The 18,815-nt window shown below is 45.7% G+C and overlaps 1 protein-coding gene across 2 annotated transcripts in view; it reads left to right on the top strand.

The window, feature by feature from the left end:
- Positions 1-18,815, top strand: part of PTPRU (protein tyrosine phosphatase receptor type U) — an 83,473-nt gene that overhangs the window by 21,672 nt on the left and 42,986 nt on the right. For both annotated transcript variants that reach the window (XM_060140802.1, XM_060140801.1), the window contains exons 4-11: positions 86-167; positions 272-387; positions 796-970; positions 1,572-1,865; positions 12,527-12,835; positions 17,586-17,695; positions 18,042-18,243; positions 18,596-18,698. In XM_060140802.1, the coding sequence (XP_059996785.1) occupies positions 86-167; positions 272-387; positions 796-970; positions 1,572-1,865; positions 12,527-12,835; positions 17,586-17,695; positions 18,042-18,243; positions 18,596-18,698 (1,391 nt within the window). The remainder of the gene's footprint in view (positions 1-85; positions 168-271; positions 388-795; positions 971-1,571; positions 1,866-12,526; positions 12,836-17,585; positions 17,696-18,041; positions 18,244-18,595; positions 18,699-18,815) is intronic.

Below are 18,815 nucleotides of genomic sequence, written 5' to 3'. Positions count from 1 at the left end.
CAGCTGAAAGGGGGCTCTTGTGGGCATCTCCCCAGGCAGGGCTGGAGGGATGTCAGCATGACAGGGACCCTCCCACCTCCCCCAGGTGCTGTTTGAGGCCCTCATCTCCTCAGACCGCAGGGGCTACATGGGCCTAGATGACATCCTGCTTCTCAGCTACCCCTGCGGTGAGTCCCAGCCCACTGGGGTGCAGGGTGAGGGGTACGGGTGGCTGCGGCTCCTGCTGACAGGGGGCACGAGCCCAGCTCACGCCAAGGCTCTGTTCCGGCAGCAAAGGCCCCACACTTCTCCCGCCTGGGCGACGTGGAGGTCAATGCGGGCCAGAACGCCTCGTTCCAGTGCATGGCTGCTGGCAGAGCAGCGGAGGCCGAGCGCTTCCTTCTGCAGGTGAGGCGGGTGGGGTGGGAGTGTGGGGGGACCTTGGCCAACTTCTTATGAAAAGTTCTGGCTCCTCTGCGGAATGCTGAGTCCTTCCGTTATTCTCCAGCACCCATACACATGCGTCCTGGCTCTCCCTAGGCTCTGCTCTGCCCTCTTGGGTGCCCCATCCCCCGAGGACAGAGAGCGGCTCCAGGATCCTCCAACCACACCTTCCATCAAAGGCAGAGCGACCACATTCCCTTAATCAGACCCACACCTTCCTGTGGCAGAGCTGGTTCCAGGAACCCCAAATGCCCCTGTGTAGTAGGGATGGCTAAATGGGGCCGGGACATTTACTCCCTCGCCCGGGCCACAGCGAGATCTGGACCTTTCTTCCCCGGCGCCCATGACCCATTGGCCCCTCTCCCCGCTCAGCGACAGAGCGGGGCACTGGTGCCCGCGGCCGGCGTGAGGCACATCAGCCACCGGCGCTTCCTGGCCACCTTCCCGCTGGCCGCCGTGCGCCGCGCGGAGCAGGACCTGTACCGCTGCGTGTCCCAGGCCCAGCGTGGCGTGGGCGTCTCCAACTTCGCAGAGCTAATCGTCAAAGGTGAGCTCGGGGACGCTTGCGGAGGGCGGGCCGCCGAGGGGCGGGGCGAGCGGAGGGTGGGGGCGCAGGTTCTACCAGGGGGCGGAGTCTTGTCAGGGGGCGTGGCCCATGGACAGGTAGGGAAGGAAGGGTTTGACCAGGGGCGTGGTCTGACCGCGGGGCGGGGCTTGCGGAGGGGCACAATCTCACCTGCGACCAGGTCGGACTGGTGGTGAGGGGATGTGACTGAGAGGTGGGCCCGCGTGGGGGCTGGGTCAAGGTGTGAGCCCGGCGAGGCGGGATCTGGCTATTGGGCCCTAGGGTTGACTGGAGCGGGCAAGCGATCAGTCCTTGGACGCGAGGACTTGGGGATTCAGAAAGGAGTGAGGGAGAGGGTGTAGGCTGAGGGGTGAGGACGGGGTCAGCTTTTGGAGTGGGGAGCTTCTTAGGCCCTGGGGATTTAGTGGGGGGAGGCAGTCTAGTCTAGGGCTTGGGGGGCTGCGTGAGGAGCCTGGGGGGACAGGAGGGCTCTTGGGTTTTTGGGTGTGGTGGGGTGAGGAGCTGAGGGCCAGGAATTCATAGCGCCATCCGCGGGCTCCGTCTCTCTCCCATCTCCTTGTAGAGCCCCCTACCCCCATTGCGCCCCCGCAGCTACTGCGCGCTGGTCCCACCTACCTCATCATCCAGCTCAACACCAACTCCATCATTGGCGACGGGCCGATCGTGCGTAAGGAGATTGAGTACCGCATGGCGCGCGGCCCGTGGGCGGAGGTTCACGCGGTCAGCCTGCAGACCTACAAGCTGTGGCACCTCGACCCCGACACGGAGTACGAGATCAGCGTCCTGCTCACGCGCCCCGGTGACGGCGGTACAGGCCGCCCCGGGCCGCCCCTCGTCAGCCGCACCAAGTGCGCAGGTGGGTGCCTCCTGGCTCCACTCCCTCCTCCAGATACCCGGGTATGGACTCAGGGCAACCGAGGGGCGAAGGGTACATTCCGAGCGGTAGTATGGCCTCGATCTGTGTTTCTAAAACCTTCTAAAACATCGTGACCTTCCCTCAATCCTAGTTATGGTAAAGAAAATAATGATAGCTAACATTTCACTTTATGATGGACATTTATACATATATTGTGTGTGTATCATTTATTGATTTAAAACTCAGAACAACACCATGATCTAGGTACTCTTGTCATACCCATTGTACAGATGAGGTGTAAAATCTGTAACCTCTGTACAGATTATTATTAACAGAGATGTTAAGTGACTGGCTCAAAGTCACACAGCTAGTAAGCAGCAGAGCAGTAAGGGATTGGAACCCTTGACCGGCTGTCTTCAGAATCTGTGTTCTTAATTCTACATTATATCATCTAGATAAAATAAACAACTAAACACCATAAAATAAAAGTGTTATTAAATTCTAGCTGGATTCTCTTGTCTGGGCAATTGAGCCTGAAATCTGCTTTTGCTTGTTTCAAAGGGTAATGCAGCTGTTACGAGCAATGGCACACCTGCATCAGGGGAGACTTTATTGTTTAATCAGAAGAGAAATTGACAACAGAACAATTTTCTTATTCTGTGATTTCAGCGTTTTTGTTGTTGTTGAATTTTTATTGAGATATAAAAGATTCATATGCGGTTGTAAGAAAAAATATAAGAGAAATTTCCTTATACACTTTACCCTGTTTCCTGCATTTTGCAAAACTGTAGTATAAATCACACTCAAGATACTGACATTGTTAAAATCCACAGATCTTATTCAGACTTCCCCAGTTTCATTTGTCCTGATTTGTGTGTATCTGTGTGTATTTAGTTCTATACAGTTTATCACATGTGTTGGTTGCTTTGTGTCAAGATAGTGAACAGTTCAATCAGCTTAAGGATCCTTCGTTGCTCTTTTATATCATTTCTTTCCCTTCCTCCACCCCCAACCCCTGGTTACCACTAATTTGTCCTTCATTTCTAAAATTTTGTCACTTTAAAAATGTTCTATAGATAAAGAAATCATACAGTGTGTAACCTTTGGAATCGGCTTTTTAATTTGGTAGCAGCTTTATGAGATATAATTCACACCTCATACATTTCATTCATTAGAGTGTACAATTCAGTGGTTTTTAGTATATTCACAAAGTTGTGCAACCATCACCACGATCAATTTTAGAACGTTTTTCATCTCCCCCAAAGGAAACCTTGTATTCTTTTGCAGTCCACCCCTCCCCTCATTTCCCCCTAATTCCTTCGGCTCAAGGCAGCCACTAATTTACTTTTTGTCTCTATAGATTTGCCTCTTTGTGGACATTTCATATAAATGGAATCATACAATATGTAGTCTTTAGTGATTGACTTCTTTCACTTAGCACAATTTTTCAAGGATTATCCATGTTGTGGCATGCATTAGTATTTTTTAAAAATAAATTTATTTATTTTATTTTTGGCTGCGTTGGGTCTTTGTTGCTGCACACGGGCTTTCTCTAGTTGCGGCAAACGAGGGCTACTCTTCTTGTGGTGCACAGGCTTCTCATTGTGGTGGCTTCTTTTGTTGCGGAGCATGGGCTCTAGGCCACGCGGGCTTCAGTAGTTGTGGCTCGTGGGCTCTAGAGCGCAGGCTCAATAGTTGTGACGCACAGGCTTAGTTGCTCCGCGGCATGTGGGATCTTCCTGGACCAGGGCTCGAACCTGCGTCCCCTGCATTGGCAGGCGTATTCTTAACCACTGTGCCTCCAGGGAAATCCCGGCACCAGGGAAGTCCCAGTACTTTTTATTGTTGAATAATATTTTGTTTTGTAGACATACCATAATTTACTTATCCATTCATCGGTTGGTAGGCATTTGCGTTTTTTATACTTGTTGGTTATTATGAACAGTATTCTTATGAATATTAAAGTACAGGGTTTGGTATGGACATATGTTTTCATTTCTCCTGGGTGTATATATATATATAGTATGGTAACTATGTTTAACTATTTAGGGAACTGCTGGACTGTTCCAAAGCAACCACTCCACTTTACATTCTCATCAGCAGTGTATGGGGGTTCCAGTTTCTCTACATTCTCACTAACACTTGTTATTATCTGTCTTCTGATTATAACCATCCTAGTGGGTATGAAGTGGTGTCTCATTGTGGTGTTGCATTTCCCTGATGGTTAATGATATTGAACTTTTTTCATGTGCTTATTGGCCATTTATATGTCTTCTCTGTAGAAATGTCTATTCAGATCCTTTACTCATTTTTAAGTTCAGTTTTTTATTATTGAGTTGTAAAAGTTCTTTATATGTTCTGGATACTAAACCCTTATCAGATATATTTGCAAGTGTTTTCTTCCATTCTGTGGGTTGTCTTTTAGTTTTCTTGATGGTGTACTTTGAAGCACAAAGGTTTTTCATTTTGATGAAGTACAATTTATCTGTTTTTTCTTTTGTTTGCGCTTTCAATGTCATATCTAAAAAAACATTGCCTAATCCAAAGTCACGAAGATTTACCCTTATTTTTTTCTAAGAGTTTTATAGTTTTGGCTCTTATATTTAGGTCCTTGATCCATTTTGAGTGAATTTTTATATATGGTGTGCGGTAGAAGTCCAATCTCATTCTTTTGCTTGCAGATGTCCACTTGTTCCAGCACCATTTATTGAAAAGACTATTCTTTTCCCATTGAATTGTCTTGGCACTGAGATTTGCTTTTTTGCTTATTGTAATTTCCTGGAGATTCATCCAAGTTGTGTAAATCAATAGTTCATTCCTTTTTAATGCTGAATAGTATTCCATGGTGTGGATATACCAGAGTTTGTTTAACCATTTATCTGTTGAAGGACACTTGAACTGGTCCCAGTTTTTGGTTATTACAAGTAGAGCTGCTATGAACATTCATTTGCAAGTTTTTCATGAACATAATTTTTCATATTTTTCTGGGATAGATGCCTGAGGGTACAATTAATGGATCATATGGTAATTGAATATTTGGTTTTATTGGGAACTGTCAGAGAGGCTGTATTGTTTTACATTCTCACCAGCAATATATGAGTGATCCGGTTTTCTACATCCTTGCCAGCATTTGGTGCTGTCATTATTATTATTTTTTAAAAAAATTTTAGCCATTCTGAGAGGTGTGTAGTAATATCCTATCCTGGTCTTAATTTGCATTTCTTTAATGCCTTGTGATGTTAAACATCTTTTCATGTGCTGTTTGCCATCTGTATATCCTCTTTGGTGAATTATTCATGTCCTTGCCCATTTAAAAATAAATAAATAATTAATTAATTTTTGGCTGCATTGGGTCTTCGTTGCTGCACGTGGGCTTTTCTCTAGTTGTGGCGAGCAGGGGCTACTCTTTGTTGCAGTGCACAGGCTGCTCATTGCAGTGGCTTCTCTTGTTGTGGGGCATGGGCTCTAGGCATGTGGGCTTCAGTAGTTGTGGCACTCGGGCTCAGTAGTTGTGGCTCGTGGGCTCTAGAGCACAGGCTCAGTAGTTGTGACGCACAGGCTTAGTTACTCCGTGGCATGTGGGATCTTCCCGGATCAGGGCTTCAACCCATGTCCCCTGCCTTGGCAAGCGGATTTCTTTTTTTCTCTTTTTTTAATTGATCTTTATTGGAGTATAACTGCTTCACAATACTGTGTTAGTTTCTGTTGTATACCAGAGTGAATCAGCCATATGTATACATATATCCCTATAACCCCTCCCTCTTGAGCCTCCCTCCCATCCTCCCTATCCCAACCCTGTAGGTCATCGTAAAGCACCAAGCTGAGCTCCCTGTGCTACGCAGCTGCTTCCCACTAGCTATTTTACATTCAGTAGTGTATATATGTCGATGCTACTCTCACTTCACCCCAGCTTTCCCCTCCCACCCCGTGTCCTCAAGTCCATTGTCTATGTCTACATCTTTATTCCTGCCCTGCAACTAGGTTCATCAGTACCATTTTTTAATTTTTAGATTCCATATATATGTGTTAGCATATGGTATTTGTTTTCTCTTTCTGACTTAGTTCACTCTGTATGACAGACTCTAGGTCCCTCCACCTCACTACAAATAACTCAATTTCGTTTCTTTTTATGGCTAAGTAACATTCCATTGTATATACGGCAGGCAGATTCTTAACCACTGTGCCACCAGGGAAGTCCCTGTCCTTGCCCATTTTCTAATTGGATTATTCACTTTATATTGTTGAGCTTTGAGAGCTCTTTACACATTCTAGATACTAGTCCTTTTTTGGGTATGTAGTCTGTAAATGTTTTCCCCTGGCTTTTAGCTTGTCTTTTTATCCTCTTCACCTGAACTTTCACAGAGCAACCATTTTTAATTTTGATGAGGGCCAATTTATCAAAATTTTCTTTTATGAATTGTGCTTTTGATGTCAAATTTAAGAACTCCTTGCCTAGCCCTAGATCCCCAAAATTTTCTCCTTTTTTAAAAAAAAAAGAAAGAAAAGTGTTATAGTTTTACATGCAAGTCCGTGATCCATTTTGAGTTAATTTTTGGATAAGCTACATGCTTAGGTCGAGGTTTATTTATTTTTTGCCAGTCAATATTCTTAAGTGTTTTAAAAAGCTGATCCGGGAACCATCTAAAATAGTTTAATGCCATATTTAGAGAGACCCTTGGGTGTTGGGAAAGAGTATTCCAGTGGAAGTTTCTTTCTAGCTGAGGGATCTGAATCAGGTTACTTAACCTCCCCAAGCTTTAGTCCCCTTGTTTTATAACATGGGAATGATAATAATCCTTACCGTACAGGGTAAGTGTGAAGATTCATTCAACACATGTTTATTGAGTGCCTATTATGTGTCACATACTGTTTAGTTGCTAGGGATATAAGACTGCGACCAAGGCAGACAAAAGCCATTAGTGAGTGAGTTCCTTGTGCCGGAGCTCTGCATGGAACTCACATTCTGGCAGAGGAGACAGTAAACAAGTGAAATATATGGATGGTCAGATGATGACCAGGGCTGTGAAGGTTAAAGCAGGAAGGGGGATGGGGTGTGGGGGCAGGAGAATTGTCATTTCAAAAAGGCTCAGGGATCGTTTTGCTGAGAAGGTGACATTTGAGCAGAGACCTGAAGGAGGTGAGGGACAGTGCCACGCAGGAAGCTGGAGGAATTGCTGGGGAAGGGGCATTCCAGGCAGACGTAATAGCAAGGCATGTGTGAGGAGCAGCAAGGAGACCAGTAGAACTGTGGTCTAGTGACTGAGGGGGAGCTGGCAGGAGAGAAGGTCAGAGTCATGCTGGGGATGTGGGACTCAGAGCCATTTTACGCTGGGTGGGCTGGGGAGCCATTGCGGGTTTGGAGAGCAGGAATGACATCACTTACTATGTTTAAAAGGATCACTTTGGTCCTTTTGTGGAGAATAGATTCCAGGAGGGCAAGGGGACCAGAGGAGAGACCAGTGAGGAGGCTACTGCAACAATTCAGCTGGGACATGGTGGAGGCTGGGAGCTGGGAGGAAGTAGTGGTGGTGGTGGTGAAAAGTGGTTTATTTTCTGGGTTTGTTTTGAAGGTAGAGCTAACTGCATTTGTTCATGGATTGGATGTGCAGTGGGAGAAGGAAATAGAAGTCAAGGATGGCTCCAAGGTGTTTTGCTTGAGCAGCAAGAAGGATGGAGTTATCATTTACTGCGAGGGAGCAGACTGCGGGAGGAGCAGGTGTAGTAGACGGGGTGTCATAGATAAGGAGTTCTGTGCTGGAAATGTTGACTTTGAGATGCCTATTAGACGTTCAAGTGGAGATATCTATCAGGTGGATGGATTTACGAGTATGGAGTTCAGGGAAGAGGTTCGGGCTGCAGATATAAATTTGAAAGTCATCAGTATAGATATGGTATAGATAGTATTTACATCCATGACACAGGATGAGATCTCTTATCATGGTGGTTCTCAATTGGGGGATGATTTTGTCTCCCAGGAGACATCTGCAGGGTCTGGAGACATATTGGTTGTAACAACGGGGGGTGGGGTGCTAATGGCATCTAAGGGGTAGAGGAAGCCAGAGAAGCTGATAAACATCCTACAGTGTATAAACGGCCTCTTCAACAAAGAATTATCTAGTCCGAAACGTCAATAATGCTGAGGTTGAGAACCCCTGATTTAGTCCTTAGATTTTAGGGAATAAGTGTAGGTGGAAAAGAGAAAAGCAGTGAAGCCTGAACCGTGGGACCCTCCAGTGTTTTGGGTTAAATGCAGGTGATGGCATGCAAATGCATTAAGTGCCTGTGAAGTATAGTGCCTAACACACTTGTAAGCACTCAGTAAATGACAACTATTGTTGCTATGGTGTTTTTAACTCTTCAAAGCCAGTTCTGGTCAGGTACTTAGAATAAAAGAAATCAGAGCTGGGGATCCACAGAGAATCTCTCTTCTACGTTCCTTAATGTACAGATGAAACCCAGAGAGAGGAAGGCACTTGCCTGTGATCATACAGTGGGTTAAGAACCCATGTTTCATGGTGACAGCTGTTGTTCGTTCCCATTTCACAGATGAGAAAACTGAGATGTAGTCACTTGCCCAAATCTACGCAGTGAGTCTGTAGCAGAGTCAGAACCAAAGTTGGAATGTCCTGCCTTCCAGTCTAGTGTTTGAAACTACCACCACTGTCACGACCACGCCATCAGGAACAGCAACAGCAGATGCCATTGTGGGCTGGGTGCCCACTTTGTGCCAGCACTGCTAACACTGTACACAGGCTGGCCGGGACGGGGCCTGGGGCAGGGACCAAGCAGACAGGATCCGGACAGCTCACCCTGCCTTCTCTTCGTTGGCATCACCACCCTTCCTTGCTTAGACGCCTTGGCCCATAGTTGTTTTGCTATTGGCCAGCTGTGTTGTCATCTCCCTGGTCCCCATGAAACTCTGCTCCCACAATATTATTTAATGTAAAAACAATAATATAACGTCAGTAGAAGGCATTCAGAAGAAATCACTCTAAATCTCACCATCCTAGCCCAACAGCTGTTTTAGTTTTCCTGCCTTCTTCAAATCTCTGCCCACATGCCTACAGTACACATTTCACACCCTTGTCATTGGGATGTAGAAAGCATTCTGTATTCTGCTTCCTTTTCTTGGTGGTGTTACATGTGTTATGTTGTTTATAATTATGTTTATTGGCTGTAGGAGTCCACTGAGTGTCTCCATATGGCTGGGCTATTTGTCTCTAGATTCCTGTTATTGTGAATAATACCATATTGAAAAATTTAGTGCTTATCGTGCTTTCTTTCCTCCTTGAGTTATTTCTTTGAGATAAGTAGTCAGGGGTGGTTTAAGAAAGGACTTTGACATATATTGCTTTAAAAATGGTCGCACTAATTTATACTGTTACTATAAAGGGTGCTGCTGTATATAAGGGTGTATCTCACCCTTAGAGTGCACATATTAATTAATCAACTACTATAAGTTAGACCATCTCATGTAACTCTCACACTTGCTTTTCAAAGTAGGTGTTACTGTATCTCCATTTTTTAGTCAAGGAACTTGATGTTCAAAAGGGGGTTAAATCACTTGCCTGAAGTCACAGAACTAATGAGAGGTGGAGATGATAGGATTTGAACTCTGGAGCACCCGACCCCACTCCAAAGCCCCTTCCTCAAGAAACAGACTGTTGCAGGGTTATTGAATCCTCCTTAACATCATTAAAATCAACACATTTTGGCCTAATTTAACAGATGTTAACTGTTAGCCTTCTTGTTTTAATGTGCATTTTGACCTTTGATCTCTGAGTAGCCTACAGCCATATGGAATTTAGAGAGACGGGGCTTTGAGGTCCCCAAGTTCTGTTTTGCCAGTGTGTGCTGGCAGCTGAAGAGAGCGTGTCTGGGTGCCAGATGGTTTTTGGAAACACAGAGAGACTCATGAATTCACACCCCTCAATCAACATATCAGCCTTTAGTCAACAAACTATTTGAGCCCCTGGATCTGCCCAGATTTGTTCAGGGTGGGGAGAGAAAGAAATGTGAGCTTTCTTTTCAAAGACCCCTTCTTCTAGCGAGGCGGATGGGGGCTAACGCAGCTGTTGGAGAATGAGATACCCAAGCACGAGGGTGAAAGTTTCATCCTCCAAGTTAGAGGTTACCATTTTGTGCCCTGCAAAGTGGTTTTAAGAAACCTGAGTAGGTTGCCAGTATTTAAAAATCCGGAGATTTCACACACACAAATCGGAATTCCTGGCTTCTCTTAAGAAATGGGAGGATCTGGCAACCCTGAGCCTGTAGTCCTGCATGGCGATATCTCCTGGAACTGAGTGGCAGCTGCCCCTTTTGGATGGGACACTTACAGTCTTGTTGGTCATGGTCCCAACCCAGCCTGTGTTACCGGTTTATATTTAACGTTTCATGTCCTTCTCTAAATGCTGCCAGATGGTGAAGGAAGCAGTACACTTTGGCCAAACCTGGAAGGATGGCAAAGAATGTGGAGCAGGTGTTCCCGGGGGTGGGGATGGTGTGAGCAGAGCTGCAGGGAAACGAGATCCACTCTCACTAGTGCAAATAAAGCCATGGTCCTTGGCTTTAGTAGACATAGACATAGACATAGACACTGACATAGACATACACACTTTGGGACAGGACACATCGGGCAGCCAGGACCAGAGCCAGAAAGTCAAGGAATAAAGCAAGGCTCTCTGAACAAGATGGCAGAGTGAGCACTCACCAAATCCTCCCACTCCTGTCCAAACACATAAGAACGATGGGTTAAAACAAAACTATATAGAAAACCATTAGGAAAATCTCTGTGCGCCAGGAACGGGAGAGAAAACACAAGTGTGGTAAGTGGGCTTGCAGCCAGCAACCCTCAGGTTGCAGTGAGCAGGGAGCCAACCCTTTAACGTTTTTGTCGGGTGGGGATCGGGTCTGCCTCGTTTGTGGGGAGAAGAGAGCCAGGCTCTCTGTAAGAAGTCAAGAGGTGGGCCTTGCTCTTAGCATGTGCTGAAATCTCTTCTTGGTGGTCTGATGTATGACTGGAGACTGCCACTTGCCTGTGGTCCAGGGAAGGAAGGAAAGCTCCTGGGCGGAAACAGACTTGCATTGTGCTGTCCTTGGGACCAGTGTCTAAAGCTGTGCCACCTGCCCAGGCGTTCCCAGGTAAAAAGCAACCTGATGTTTCTCTTTGCATCATTTTTGTAAAGAGCATCCTGAGCAAATTAATAGTATAAAGATGATAACAGGGTCATACTTAATGATCTTAAGAGGGCAAGCAGTAGTGCTTTCTTTCCTGTTCATTAAGGTGTGTCCTGAGGTCCTCTAACTGGGGAAACTTTGCAGGTGTCACAGAACCTGCACAGTCAGGGGGCAAGAGAGAAGAGGATCATTAGTAATCTTGGCTTCTTCCATCATTTTATAGATGAGGAAACTGAGGCCCAGAGATTTGCTTAGGATCACATAGCTGGTCAGTGCAGATGCAGGATGGGTCTGAGCCCCCTGGGCTCCATCCTGGCTTTGCTTCAGAAGCCTTGATTTCTGTACTTATAAAATGAGGATAACTTTCTGGTTTTATGGAGTCATCAAGAGGCTGTAAAGCAGAGTAATATACACCTCTCTTGTGTTGGGATAGCTGCCTCTCCAGAGGCATTGGTGTGATTTATTTTTGTTTTTTGGACAGTGAATTCCTCATGGGGAGGCAGGGTAGTGGTGGTTAAGAGTGTGGATTCTGAAGCCAGCCTGTCCAGGTTTGGATCCCAGCTTTACCACTTACTGTCTGTGCGACTGTGGGCAAGTTACTTATCTCTCCTGTGTGCCTCCATTTCTACATGTGTGTAACAGGGCTAATAATTGCACCTGTCTATTGGATTACAGAGAGGATTCAATGAGATAAAGCATTTTAAAGCCTCTGAACAATGCCTAGCACATACAAAGCCTCTAATACATGTTAACAGCCATTATCATCATCATCATCATTATCATCATCTAACAGATTGTATTTCCCTTTTTGCTTTGGCAGCCAGGAAACTCACCACCTAATTTGAATCTTATCTTTAGCTCCACATAGAACCTAATGACATGCATTTCTATTTTTCTAACATTCTCTGGCATTATTTAACTATTTGCCTCTCATTTCCCCCATCATCCTGACTTCTCTATACTATTGTATCGTATATATTACTATAAGCTGTTTTAGAACAAGTTTGGAATTAATAAATTAAGGAAAATACAGCAGTTGGTTGATTCAGACTGTCTTGTCCTCCAGCACGATCTTGAAATAGGAGGTGAACTGTACTATTAAAAAAAATTATAGCTAAAATTTTCGAGGGCCTGTTGTGTATTAGCCATTATTGCACATGCTTTGCATGTATTACCTTAAACCTCTCAGCCATCCTATGAGGTAGGGCCTATTATTCCATTTTGCAGTTGAGAAAAGTAAAGCTCAGAGAGGTGAAGTAGCTTAGCCAGTGGTTGCCAGCTGCAAGTGGCAGAGCCAGGATTCAGATGTAGCCCCGCCTGACTCCAAACACACTTTTACTCACTGTTTGCTCTTCTAGGGGGTCTCTTGGACTCTTGGGGGCAAAGGAAGGTTGATATCAGTCAGCTGAATGATGTTTTCTCTCCCATCTACTCTTCTTTTCCCATTTCTCCTACCTTTTCTCTCTGCTTCCTGGGTTGCCCAGAGCCCATGAGGGCCCCCAAAGGCCTGGCTTTTGCTGAGATCCAGGCCCGCCAGCTGACCCTGCAGTGGGAACCACTGGGCTACAACGTGACACGTTGCCACACCTACACTGTGTCCCTGTGCTATCACTACACCCTGGGCAGCAGCCACAACCAGACCATCCGGGAATGTGTGAAGATAGAGCGGGGTGTCAGCCACTACACCATCAAGAACCTACTGCCCTACCGGAATGTCCACGTGCGGCTCATCCTCACTAACCCCGAGGGGCGCAAGGAGGGCAAGGAGGTCACGTTCCAGACGGACGAGGATGGTAAGAGGCCCCCTTATTCCCAGTGTCCTCAGTGCCTCCCACAGACGCTCATGTCTGAGACTGAAATTGCTATAGGAAATTATTTGCTTAGGATTAAACCGACTGTATAACAGTAAAGTAATGATACTGATATATGTTCCCCTGAAGACTTTGGGTTAAGATGGTATATTTCTTCCTTAATTGTTTGGGAACATTTAGCAGTGAAGTCATTTGGGCCTGGAGTTTTCCTTGTGGCAGGGTTTTTTAATAGTAGTTTTAATTTTCAAAACAGATATTGGAATATTCAGGTTTTCTACTCTTATATCAGTTTTGGTATACTGCGTTTTTAAGGAGTTTGATCATTTCACCTAAACTGTCAAATTTCTTGCCACAAAGTTGGTTATAATACTATTTTTTTTTTTTTTTTTTTGCGGTACGCGGGCCTCTCACTGTTGTGGCCTCTCCCGTTGCGGAGTACAGGCTCTGGACGCGCAGGCTCAGCGGCCATGGCTCACGGGCCCAGCCGCTCTGCGGCATGTGGGATCCTCCCGGACCCAGGCACGAACTCGCGTCCCCTGCATTGGCAGGCGGACTCTCAACCACTGCGCCACCAGGGAAGCCCTATAATACTATCTTATTATATTTATTGAACATCGGTAGGATCTATAGTGCTATTCCCTTTTTCATTCCTGATATTGGTAATTTGTGTCTTCTCTCTTATTCTCATGTTTCTCATGGTAAGGGTGTATAAATTTTATTAATCTTCCCGAAGAGCCAACTTTCGGCCTAGTTTCTTTTCTTTCTTTTTTTGTTTTTAAAATATGTTTATTTTATTTATGTGTTTTTGACTGCGTTGGGTCTTCATTGCTGTGCGCGGGCTTTCTCTAGTTGGAGCGAGCAGGGGCTACTCTTCGTTGTGGTTCACGGGCCTCTCATTGCGGTAGCCTCTCTTGTTGTGGAGCACAGGCTCTAGGCTCGCCGTCTCTAGAGCGCAGGCTCAGCAGTTGTGGCACACGGGCTCAGTTGCTTCCACGGCATGTGGGATATTCCCGGACCAGGGCTCAAACCCGTGACCCCTGCATTGGCAGGTGGATTCTTAACAACTGCGCCACCAGAGAAGCCCCTAGTTTATTTTCTTTATTGAATATTTTCTATTCTTTATTTCTTTTTTTTAAAAAAATACTTTCTTTGGATTTGATCGGCTTTTCTTTTACCTTTTTTTTTTTTTTTTTTTTTTGCGTTACGCGGGCCTCTCACTGTTGTGGCCTCTCTCATTGCGGAGCACAGGCTCCGGACGCGCAGGCTCAGCGGCCATGGCTCACGGGCCCAGCCGCTCTGCAGCATGTGGGATCTTCCCGGACCGGGGCACAAACCCGTGTCCCCTGCATCGGCAGGCGGACTCTCAACCACTGTGCCACCAGGGAAGCCCTCTTTTAGCTTTTTGAGATAGAAACTTATTAGATCATTGATTTTGAGCATTTCTTTATTTCTAATATATACATGTAAAGCTATAAAATTCCCTCTAGGCCCTGCTTTAGCTGCATCCCACAGGTTCTGATATATCCTATCTTCAGTATCATTCAGTTTAAAATATTTTCTAATTTCTGTTATGATTTCTTCTTTGACCCAAGAGTTATTTAAAATACATTGCTTGATTTCTAAGCAATTGGGATTTTTCTAATTATCTTTTTGTTATTGATTTTTAGCTTACTTCCACTATGGTCAGAGTATATACTCTAGTTTTGGTCTTTTGAAATTTGATCCTTGCTTTATGGCCTGACATATGGTTAAATTTTGATAAATGTTCCATATCTACTTGAAAAAAATAGGTGTTCTGTCCTTGTTGGGTGCAATGTTCTACTTATGTCAAGCTAATATTTATTAAGCATTTACTATATGTCAAGCACTATTCTGAATGCTTTTCATGTATTAATGCATATGATCCTCATGACAACCCTATTTGGTTATTTTCTATTACCATTCCCATTTTACAGATGAGGGCACATAGCTAGTAGATGGGTAGCAGAGCTGGGTTTCAAACCTGGCCATCTGTTTGAGAGTTGTTTTTCTTAACAGCTACACTCTAATGCCAGCAAAAGCGTTCTCCAGATTGCTGTAAAATCCCAGGTAACCCCAAGCTCCTTGGTTAATAGTTTTTTGTTTTGTTTTGTTTTTTGCTTCCTCACATATGCAGTTTTCTGTTCTTCACAGCAGCATCCCAGATATAAAATTCAACTCCTTCCTTGATTTCCAGAAAACCCCACTCACTTGAGGCAACGTGTATCCTCTATGCCCTGCACTGATGTGCTGAGGATTTGCTGGGGTTGGGAGTGAGGACTAGAGGAGTTTACCCTGAATCACTGCAAATGTAGGAAAGGAAGAACAACTTTTTTCTTCTACTCATGTTAGGTTCATTGGTTGGGGCCTTGTAAATTAGATGGAGAAGAGACAGATTAACAAGAGAAAAACAAACAGGAGTTTATTTTTATTTATTTATCTTATTAAAAAGTTTTAAATTGAGGTATAATTGATTTACAATATTGTGTTAGTTTCAGGTGTACAGCAAAGTGATTCAGATATAAGATATATATACATATACATATTTTTTCAGATTATTTTCCATTCTAGGAAATAGTAGTTTATGAACACATGCATCACCCATAACAGGGGAGTACTCAGTGATGAGTAACTCAAAGGGGTGGTGAGAACTGGGACTTATATAGTGTCCTAACAAAAGAACAATGAATTTTTAGAGAAGTGACAAGACAAAGGAAAAGGGCTTTGAGCTTCTAGGGGCAGCAAATTAGGGGAAGTCAAATATATGGGGAAACTAATGGTAGTCTGTAAAGTTTTTTAGGTAGATTCCTCCAGGCTGATAAGGGTCTAGTTTTCTCAGTGATTAACTTCTGTCCTTTCTGGTAGAGAGGGGAAGGGGGCACCTTTACAAATTTATGTCCTACTTTTAGGCAAATAGGGGGAGGGCAGAGAATTTTTTCTCATGTATGCTCCTACATTGCCTTCTCAATTCAGCTCAAAATCGTCCTTATACCAAGTGGCATATTTTGGGTAGCATATACTGATACGCTTCTTAAGTAACCTCAAACTGAATATCAGACTGCTCCATTCTTAAAATCTGTTGACCTTTCCCCTCCCCCCCACTAGGTACGTTGTTGTGGCTGCTTCACACCCCCTCCCCCAACCCTGGCCAGGCCTCACTTGGTTTACTTAGTTTTCTTTCTTCTTTCTCTGTCCCTCTTCTCCCCCCTCCCTCTGATAACTGCTCATTATTTAATACTTTTTACTTTTCACTGAAGTATTAGTATCATACTTACGGGAAGTGTGCTTATATTAAGTGGTCAGCTCAAAGCATTCTCAAAGATGGTACACATCAGGATAACCACACCCAGACCAAGAAAAATCATTACCAGCAGCCCAGAAGCCCCCCTTTATGCACCCTCCCCCTCACAACCTTCCAAAGGTAAGCATTATCCTGACCTGTAATGCCACAGATTAATTTCTGCTTGGGTTTGAACATTACATCAGTGGGATCATACAGTGTGTACTCTTTTTATGACTGGCTTCTTCCTCTCAGCTTTATGCTTGAGCGATTCAGCCATGTTGTGTGTACAGTTCTAGAGAATTCATTCTCAATGCTGAACGGTCCATTATGTGAATATGCCACATTTATTCTTCTTATTTACTATTGTTGGGCATTTGGGTTGTTTTCAACTATTTTAAATTGTGCTGCAAATAAAATTCTTGTAGATTTTTTCTTTTTTGGTAGATATACACATTTCTGATGGGTTTATGCCTAGGAGTAGAATGGCTAGGTTATAGGGTATGTGTTCATAATAAGTAGATATATCCAGTTTTCCCAAGTGGTTGTATCCATTTATACTCCCACTAGCAGTGTGTGAACATTTCGGTTGCTCTGCATCCTCACCAACACTTGGAATTGTCTTTTTCTGTTTATCGTTTTGGTGGGTGGATAGTGGTGTTGCCTTGTTAACTGTTCATTTTAACACAAGGCACTTGAGCTGTCCCTGATTGTTATCTGGGTTTCTGCTTTCCCCTATCTTAGGAGTTCAGCTTCCCCACAACATTTTATCAAGGTGTTTTCCCAAACAAAGGCCGTTCTCTTCCTAGAAGAAATTCCTTGAGCCTGCTGTTAAGATGATACCTTAAAACAAAACAAAACAAAAACAAAACCATACCTGAAAGGGCTTCTGCTGAAATGTTGACAGTATTTATCTCTGGGTGATGGAACTGTAGGTGCCATTAATTTTCTTTATGCCTATTTTGAGTTTCTACATTGAACATATTGTTTGTGTAATTAGTAATTTTTAGACAAGAAAACAGCTCCACCCATAATCCTGCCACTCTAATGCGGCTGTTTTCATTTTTCTGGCAAATGTCTATATTTTCTGAAAACCACTCAACTGGAGCAAAATAGGAGCATTCATTCTTCTCTGCCCAGTGCATCCTGCACAGTGGCCAAAGTGCCAGCTGCCCTTTCCGAGTGCTCGGGCGTAGGCGGAACCATACGAGATGCTGATATTTATTTGCCTTGGGGCCTTATGTACATCACATCATTTAATTCTGGTGAGGGAGGTGTTATTATCATCCCCATTTCACAGATGAGGAAGCTGAGGCCTAGAGAGGCTGAGTGGTCCAAGCATTCCAGCTAGGAAATAGCAAAGCTGGAATCTGAACTCAGGGATCTGGTTCCAAAGCTTGCTTTTCCCTGTCCCATGTCGCCTTTCCCTTGCAGTGCCTGGCGGGATTGCGGCTGAGTCCCTGACCTTCACTCCGCTGGAGGACATGATCTTCCTCAAGTGGGAGGAGCCCCAGGAGCCCAATGGCCTCATCATTCAGTATGAGGTGGGTTTGGACCCTATTACAGCTGGGGCCCCTGGTGGAAGGTGGGCCCACAGGTTGGAGGGGGAAGTGTATGGGGCGGAGGAACACAGGTGATGATCGGGATTCCTTCCGCTGTGGCTGCGGTCGGTGCCCCATGTGTTATGGGGACAGAGGCCCTGAAGGCAGAAGAGAGAGGCGAAGGTGCCCAGAGGCCTGGACTAAGGGGCATCCACGGTCCCCCCACCAAGCTTCTCCCCTTTGTCCAACCTTATCCCTAGCTCACCTGAACCATGATGGGTGGGAGGCTATGGGACTAGTAAACCCTTCCCCATCCCTGTGCCCGCCTACCTGCCCATCCTGCCCCCAGATCAGCTACCAGAGCATCGAGTCGTCAGACCCGGCGGTGAATGTGCCGGGCCCACGGCGTACCATCTCCAAGCTCCGCAATGAGACCTACCACGTCTTCTCCAACCTGCACCCGGGCACCACCTACCTGTTCTCCGTGCGGGCCCGCACGGGCAAAGGCTTCGGCCAGGCGGCGCTCACTGAGATCACCACCAATATCTCAGGTGAGCCCCGCCCGACCCGCCCTGGCCCCTTTGGAGGAGGCAGAGTCTCAGGGTTCCATGGGTAGGGGGTGAGGCTTCCTGGGGGTGGTGATGGAGGGCTCCTGCTGAGATAAATATACCATTTAGAGGTTGAGGTCAGGGGTCAGGGAGGATTAAATCAGAGGAGTCTAGAGACTACGATCGGTGGAATCCAAGGGCTGAGGTCAGGGGTCAGGGAAGCTCAGGTCAGAGGGAATAAGGAGGCGAAGGCTGAAGGGGAAGAGATCTGAGGACAGGGGTCAAGGAGGCTGGAGGCCTGACCTTCCTGGTCCAGTGGCCGGGCTCTGTGCTTATGTCCTGTCCCCTTCCCCAGCTCCCAGCTTTGATTATGCCGACATGCCGTCGCCGCTGGGGGAGTCTGAGAACACCATCACCGTGCTGCTGAGGCCGGCGCAGGGCCGCGGGGCGCCCATCAGGTGGGGACGCCTGCACGGAGGGGCGGGGGGTCAGGGCCATAGGGAAGAGGCCCCTCCTCTGACCCAGAGTCCCCACCCAGGCCAACTCACCCTTGTCCTTCCTCAGTCTCACACTAA

This window comes from Lagenorhynchus albirostris, chromosome 2, assembly GCF_949774975.1.
Source record: "Lagenorhynchus albirostris chromosome 2, mLagAlb1.1, whole genome shotgun sequence".
In the NCBI taxonomy this organism is placed as follows: domain Eukaryota; kingdom Metazoa; phylum Chordata; class Mammalia; order Artiodactyla; family Delphinidae; genus Lagenorhynchus; species Lagenorhynchus albirostris.
The sequence above is the reverse complement of the archived record's forward strand: the minus strand, read 5'-3'. Positions and strand labels throughout refer to the sequence as shown.